The sequence below is a fragment of the Trachymyrmex septentrionalis genome, unplaced genomic scaffold (genome assembly GCF_001594115.1).
Source record: "Trachymyrmex septentrionalis isolate Tsep2-gDNA-1 unplaced genomic scaffold, Tsep1.0 scaffold37, whole genome shotgun sequence".
In the NCBI taxonomy this organism is placed as follows: domain Eukaryota; kingdom Metazoa; phylum Arthropoda; class Insecta; order Hymenoptera; family Formicidae; genus Trachymyrmex; species Trachymyrmex septentrionalis.
In genome coordinates this window covers 10,315,360-10,322,968 of record NW_017305536.1, presented here as the reverse complement: position 1 = coordinate 10,322,968, position 7,609 = coordinate 10,315,360, and the positions used below count along the sequence as shown (strand labels likewise).

Genomic DNA, 7,609 nt, shown 5'->3' with positions numbered 1-7,609 from the left:
CATCTTCATTGTAAGTAATCTCACAATCAGATTTGCGCATATTTTTATTGCTTTTATAGCTTGTCTATTATTTAGATACTTAATTTAAAACTTTATACAAACAATAGTTTGCACTAGTTTGGTTCGCGACACTGAAAAGATAATAAAGTAAAGTTTAATCTCAAAAATAAAAAAGAATTTAACAGAATATAATTTCCTATTATTTTTCTTTGTTATACGTTATAAATAAATAATGCTTAAAAAATATGCCTTTAATTTTGTAGAATGCTTTGTAAGAGAATAAGGATAAGATAAGTATAAAATAAAATATAAAGATAAAGGTTTGAAATTATAATTACATAGAATGGAATAAAATAGAAAACAGTAAAAAGTAGACAGTAATACGATGATGTATCTTGCAACTTATTATTGTTAGAAGCTAGCCAAGGCCAAGATACGATTGTTCAACTTATAAGTGCATTGGACCACTCTAAGTGAGGGTTTTTGAGTGCAATGAAAGTGATACCGTAAGCTGGTAAGATGGATTTACATAAAGTTTTGTGGTCTTCCCCCCCCCCTCCCCCCCGTAACAAATTCTGTTGAAACAGATCGTCGGCTTTTCAATTCATAGCTTTCGATCGATGAATTATATAATGCAACGAGATCTATAACGAATTTTATTAGCTATTCGTTGAAACAAATAGCATATGAATGATACTTATTTCATTAAATTTTAATCTTAAATAAATTTATTAGAACGAAAAGCATTTTTTTATTGAAGAGATGCTTCAAGTTTGCTCTGTTAAAAGAAATCTTGCGCAGTGATAACATATGAGTAATACACGGAAAGAGAGGATCTAAAAATTTATGTCCGGAAATGCTGGGAAAATTGCTAAAATGTAATATAAAAAACGAATTGATATTTTTTTTTAATAAACGAAAAAATAAGAGTAACTCCGCAGATTCCTTTGCATAATCTTGTAGAATATATTTTTGTCTTCTTAACCTTATTAATTTCGAACGTTTCGGCCATACTTCAATCGAATCATCTTCAGCGAAGTAGGAGGTACGTATTTAAGAGCTGTAGAGATGTGTATTTCGCATTGTATTTCTCCTAGCGTACAACAAATAAAGTCTCGAATTTCTCGAGTCAAAGTAGTAAATGCCAATTGATTTTAAAATCAAATGACCCCGCTGCATGCCAGAATGCAAACTACATTATATGTTCGAAAATATATAAATTTTATCATTATTTTAAAATAATGTGAAATACGTCCTGCTTGATAAACAGCTATTAATTAAAAAAAAGGAATAAATTCGTATATGCTTTAGTTTCTATTCTTAATCTAATTTTGATAAGTAAAAGTAACACTATCTCTCTGTAAAAAAAAAAAATTTTATCTTTTAAAAAATATATAATTTTTTTTGCACGTGTTTATTAAAACTTCATAATGTCTTAATTTTTTCGTGTTTTTCTTTTCTATAAAATGTATAAATACAATGTTTTTGGTTGGGTTTACATGAATTAAAGTATTTTTTTGATAATTTCACCAAAAAAGGCGAAATAGAATTTCAAAGCTAATAATAAACTTTACATTTCCCAGTTTGCTTTTAAATTAAAGGGAAAATATTACCTATTTAGATATAGAGCTTTAAACTGTCTGATATGATCTCCTCCACTATTTTAATATGAAGAATAATCCGATAGGCAGATTTGTAGTGCTTTTGGTGTGCCCAGAGATAAAAATTTCACAGATATCGCATTTATATCCACTTCTCTAACACACGCGTTACAGAATTTATTGAATATCATCTCTATATTTATCCAATTAAGAATTATCCCTATTATTATTTCCCACATAATCATTCAATGTACGCTTTCTGCAATCTGCAGGCTAATCTTATTTTTCTTTTCTTAACAACTTATCTTATCGAAAGCATAATATTCTAAGCTATTTTTCTAATATGATGTTTTCGCATTTTTTTTGTCACGTTGTGACATGTGTACGCGTCGAAATTTAAAATGTTCCACATGATTCGGCTGGTAAGTAATAAGTTTGGAAATAGATAATTTTTTTTAAATTCTCTTTCTCTCTCTCTCTCTCTCTCTCTCTCTCTCTCATATATGTTTATAAGTAAATTATTAGTATAAGAATTAGCCTCTGTTGTACGAGGAAATCATTCTCGTTCTCTTTATTGTCTCTTGCCTGCGATACCTTTTATTTTATTATACATAATATATATATAAGGATGGCATAATTTGAAATACTTTTATTTAAAACACATTATTTGCAGTACAAATATATTTTGTATTTTGTATTTCAGTGGCGCACATGAAAGTATCATATATTTTGTAATTAAAATTGAAAAATTAAAAATTTTTGTATTTTGTAATACAAATGATAAGATTGATTGTTAAATTTTAGTATTTGAAATACAAAATATTTTTATATGCTCTTATAAAATACGAAATACAAAATACAATTGTCTTACAAATACTGTTTTTCAAATAAAGATATTTCAAATACATACTGTGTGTGTGTGTGTGTGTGTGTGTGTGTGTGTGTGTGTGTGTGTGTGTTTATATCCCTATTAAGAAAAAATATTGAATAAATTGCATTTTATTTGCACATTACTTCTTCTTCATCTCTGAATTTTGATTTTAATTTCTGAAATTCCGATACTATTTTCTAATTCTTTTACTAAATTGCAATTCTGTTCAACTTTGAGAAATTGATTGACGATTTAATAATATCAAAATGTTTTTTCTCAATTTCATGATTAGGTTCATAAATCGTCGATCGATAAATCCGATTCATCTCCTTCAATTTTCTTCGTGGATTGTTCCTCGTTAGTGGATTCGATCGAATGGTCTTTGATTTCATTTTTACATCCGTGTGAATATTGCTCTTTGAATCGTTCTCATTCATCTCGTAATTGTCTGCCTCATCATTACCAGTAACCTCTTCGGTATTCTACCGGCTGGAAATTTCTTTGACCATTTTATCGCGTTTCTAAACCTACACTGGTTGACGCGCGAACACTCTGATCGATTATAACGCTAGATTCTAATTATTTCGCCTAACAAGGAACAATTATGCGGAGATAAAAATAATTCTATTGATCGTAAGAAACGATGCGTTTATTATTGGGGAGAAACTACATACTCGTATATCACATTATAAATATCTTTTCTTTTATTTACATATATTTAGTTCTTTAATAATCTAAATTATTTATATGTTTTAATTATATGTTTAAAAAATATGTTTAAAAATTATTTATATGTATTAAATAATTAATAAATTATGTAAATGTATAATAAATTTTATCAGCACGTTTACAAATTTGTGTTTGTTTTCTTTTACCTTTGAAATTTACTTCAACTTAAATAAAAGAGTTGAATCACTTCGATTTAAGAATCGAAATATAATAATTTTAAGTTTTATTCTTCTTGCTTTTTTATTGTTGATCACGATAATTTTTGTTTAAATTGCGACAACTCTTTTTAACCGAATTTTTGTATACCTTCGAGATCTTTTGATTATTATATTTACATCGCGAATTATATGTTATTATATATATGGATACCTAACAATTACCTGTTGTATCTACATCTTTCTACAAGAGTTCCTTCTCTTCTTTCTTCTGCTTTTATGGCGTGTCCTCGAAACGCTTCTTAATCTTTGATCTCGTCTATATCTTCCTTGCCTTCTTTGTGTCCTCTTTTGCTTTTGGAAATCTTCGTTTTGCATCCTCGTTAGAATATCACGATTCTTAGAGATAATCATATCGCAATTGCTGATCTTGTTTCTTCGCAAATCGCTTTTCATTAAGTCTGAGGACACGTGTAGAATTCTGTAAGTGGGATCAGAAGGGATAAGGTATCCGGACTCGACACCAAAGGTTAACGCCTTTTTTATATACTTTTTTGCCTCTTTCGTATCTATCGAAAAAAATTTATGAAAATTTATTCCAAGTAAAAAGTTATCCGAATAAAATCTTCTCGTGCATTACTTTTTCAATTGCCTTAAGATATTAAATGTATCAAAATATATATAAAACATATAATAAAAAATACATAAAGTATAGATATATATATATATAATATAAGTATAGATATATAATAATAAATTAAGTAAATATAAATACATATATATGTGTATAAATTCTATTATGGTTATAAATATCATTATCTAATATTATTATTATAAATATTATTATCAATTAAATTATTATCAAAATCAAGTTGTAATTGTATATGGTACATCTAATTTAATTATTAGTCATATATAGAATATTTGCAGAAGTGTAATAAACACTGAATGTGTTTTTCATTTAAATCTTTTAATTATCATCATAATTACAATCTAAATTTTTATATATAGTAATCTGAAACTAATTTTTTCAATTAATTTCGTACGTTTTCTATCCATGCATTTTTGTAAATATGAAATTGGCTGATTTTTGGAGATAGGACACTGATTGACATTGTGCAATTTCGAAATCCTGCCAATGTCTTTGCGCCATCTTTGCCTTATTCTGCAGCCCGTGCTTTCGCCGATGGTTGAAATAGGGTCTATGACTTCATGATGTTTCCCTTGATCGCAACAACGGCACTTGTTTACAAGACAACATTCATTACCATCAAAAGCTTCATTCGCAATAAGGAACTTGTAGACTAACTCGGGAATATTAGGTTTGCGACGACGATGTTCTTTAGATTATATTATGATAAATAAAATATATATTTTTATTTTATTGAAATTTTTTTACTTCATTTTTAGTATTTCACAATTAATCAAATAAGGTTAAAATGTAAGAAAAATCACATCTAATGCACACTATTAATATTTTAATATTAATGTTGATTTCTTGTCAATTTTAATTAAAAAAAAAACCGAAAATTAAAAGACTGCATCTTAAATATAAATTAACTAGGAATAATACTTCATATATAATGAAATACAATAATATAACAAACTAATTTATGTGATATACAAAGCAGATATCAAATTTAGAAAATACTTTTTTATACTTATTCCGTATTAAAATTTGTATAAGATACAGCTTAAAAAAATATGAACACATTATAAAGGAACCGATATGAATTCTTATAATTTGTATTGAAATAATTACTCACTCATTTCTTGATGATTTGACGTGTTACGATGTTTCTTGATGGGAGACATTTTGGGGTTATTGTTAGCTCTGTTAGTTTTATTATTTTTTCTTTTTAGATTTCGTGAAAGATTTGTTGTTTAATTGTTAAATATACAACTTAGTTTAATTTTGTGAATTTGTTGATCAATCAGTCGATCATGAAGCGAATTTTGTTTAAAATCGTTTAAGATGACGTTGAAAATTAAAAAAGGAAGACCAATGATACTTTTTAGGTTCTTCTTTTTTTTATATATACGATTTGCAATTATTGTTCGACTAATCGATTAATTGTTAAATTTTCTGTAGCTAAATTATATATGTATATACATATATTTTTGGAATTTAAAATAAGATAGGTATATATTTGATATTTGGAGAAAGAGAGTTCTCTCTTTCTAGTATAGTCTAGTCGAAAAATCTAGTGCGCAAGGAATAAAAAACAGATTTATTCAATAATTTTTAATAAATCGCGTAGTAATATACATGTATATTACAATTGTGTGCGTGCGTACGTGCGTGTGTGTGTGTGTGTGTGATGTATGAGTGAGTAAAAAATTCACATATAAAAGTGAAATAGTCACCTCTTACGATAAAACGTTGAGATATTCATTAAGATTTATTCTTATATAAAAGAAAATATCGGAAAGAATGATAGATATATATACATACACATACTTGGATACAAAAATATAATTTCAAATTAATTTAAAAAATGTAGGTAATAAATATATTTTACAAATAGTAAAAAAACAAAAGAGTACAAAAGAAAAGAAATTCTCGTTTTTGACTAAGAAAGGCGTCATTCAAGATTGAAATTTAATTCTTTAAAATTCCATTTCTTTAATTGTCGCTCATGTTATGGTCGACACTTCCCTTTTCAGACCTTTTATCATTATTATCGTTTTCATCATTAGAATTTCTACTTTCTATTCTGTCGTAATGTATCCCGTTATTATTGATATCTGCCTCGGCTTTTCGTTTCTCCATTCTCGATTCGTCTTCTTGACTCGACGTTGACTTTTGTTCCTCAATTTTATAATTATCTTTATTGCTTTCGTATTGATTGCGATCTTTTTCGTTAACGTCCTTATAACTTTCCTCAACTGGTTCACGATCATTCTGAGCATATTTAGCAGAAAAAGACATACGACGTTTTTTAATTGACTTCTTTATGTTTCCGTCATCTTTTTTTTGTCCTCGCTTATTGTTGATCACATTGTTAATTTTGCTAAAACAAACATCGTGCAAATAAATTAATTTTTCTTTTTGAAAAACGAATATACACTAGCAAAATTCCGTAAAGCAATATTATAAACATCATTATGCTACCCATGAATATAATAGAGGTACGAGAATAAAAGAATTTAATACTACTCTTTTTTTATCTTCTTGTTTTCCATGTTTAAATCTAAGGCATTCATAATGCATTTAAGTGTATTAAAACGTCTGTATCATATTAAAGTCCATTAAATGCATTTTCATAACACAGTTAAGCTCGTTAAATTTTTGTATATGTAAAGCAAAAGAGATATAAGAAAAAAGTAAAGTGAGTTTTTAGAAACGGATTCATATATAATAGATAGCTATCTAATTTTTTTTTACGATTTCCAATTTTGTGAGAGAAAATATTAAAATATAAAAGTGTGTTTTGTATAAAATTTTAATGCTGAGGCAGTGCGCATTATTTTCATATCAAACGATTGTGAAAGCCTAGGACATATAGTGAAAGATTTATGAGACTTGCTTTAAATCATAAAACTTGTAAAACAATTATAATATAAAAAGTAATTATAATAAGTATCTCTTTTTAAATGAAATGAAAACCTGTCCTTTCTTGTAAAAGCTTTCGGTTTGCTTTTCTCGTGTAACGATTTACAAAGCGATTGTCGTGAATTGCTCTCCTGCGTATTTAAACTTTTGGCAAGATTTTGAGCAGGTCGTGTTTTTCTTTTTGAAGCCGTCTGCTTGTTGTTCGTATTAGTGTAAAGAAATTTATCTCGCGGAATTCCGCGACGCATTGCTTTCCGTTCGGCGATGGTTGTCAAACTCGGCTTTCCTCGTCGCGCAATGCGTCGTCTTTGTCGAGATTCGACGTCGGCCCGTCTCCAATTCCAAGATTGTGTATCCAGAGTCGGACACACACGGAGCATATTACCTTGTCGATCGGTCGGGATCAAATAACCCGATCTCACGCCAAAAGATAATGCTTTGCAGATGTACTTTTTGGCCTGTCGCTTTCCTGCAATATGGATGTTGTTGATTGTCCGCACTCGTCATATCACTCATAAAATTTGACCTCGCCAAAAGCGCTCTTAGCTCTACAGCAGCATGTAATGACAGTTGACGCGATACATAGGCATACCGAACGAGCCAGTTTCTACTTGAAACGTACTCATCCGATCCATCTGTTCGATCTAGAAATTATCATTACACCTACTTCTAGCTGGCCTCGCAAAAAAATTGTCAG

At 28.5% G+C, this 7,609-nt stretch overlaps 2 protein-coding genes across 3 annotated transcripts in view; both read right to left on the bottom strand.

Moving 5' to 3' along the window:
* Positions 1-2,558: 2,558 nt before the first annotated feature.
* On the bottom strand, positions 2,559-5,367 carry LOC108750510. Of its 2 annotated transcripts, none has more exons than XM_018489988.1 (4): positions 5,123-5,367; positions 4,403-4,696; positions 3,582-3,925; positions 2,559-2,961 (listed from the first exon to the last, which is right to left on the bottom strand). In XM_018489988.1, exons 1-3 carry the CDS (start codon positions 5,169-5,171, stop codon positions 3,591-3,593), a joined length of 678 nt encoding a protein of 225 aa, XP_018345490.1. In that variant the 5' UTR covers positions 5,172-5,367; the 3' UTR covers positions 2,559-2,961; positions 3,582-3,590. The 2 variants fall into 2 exon arrangements, with proteins under 2 accessions (XP_018345490.1, XP_018345491.1); XM_018489989.1 differs by lacking the exon at positions 2,559-2,961 and adding an exon at positions 2,990-3,060.
* Positions 5,368-5,868: 501 nt separating this feature from the next.
* Positions 5,869-7,609, bottom strand: part of LOC108750501 — a 3,438-nt gene continuing 1,697 nt past the window's right edge. Inside the window, exons 3-4 of the mRNA XM_018489975.1 lie at positions 6,967-7,381; positions 5,869-6,370 (exon numbers count right to left, since the gene is read on the bottom strand). Coding sequence (XP_018345477.1) covers positions 5,983-6,370; positions 6,967-7,381 — 803 coding nt within the window. The 3' untranslated portion in view covers positions 5,869-5,982. The remainder of the gene's footprint in view (positions 6,371-6,966; positions 7,382-7,609) is intronic.

Excerpts from the sequence above, each read along its gene's own strand:
- LOC108750510 (XM_018489988.1), bottom strand. The coding sequence starts at position 5,171 with ATGTCTCCCATCAAGAAACATCGTAACACGTCAAATCATCAAGAAATG. Across the intron at positions 4,697-5,122 it reads GTCAAATCATCAAGAAATGA|AACATCGTCGTCGCAAACCT; the intron begins GTGAGTAATTAT and ends TATAATCTAAAG. Across the intron at positions 3,926-4,402 it reads AAAATGCATGGATAGAAAAC|ATACGAAAGAGGCAAAAAAG; the intron begins GTACGAAATTAA and ends TTTTTTCGATAG.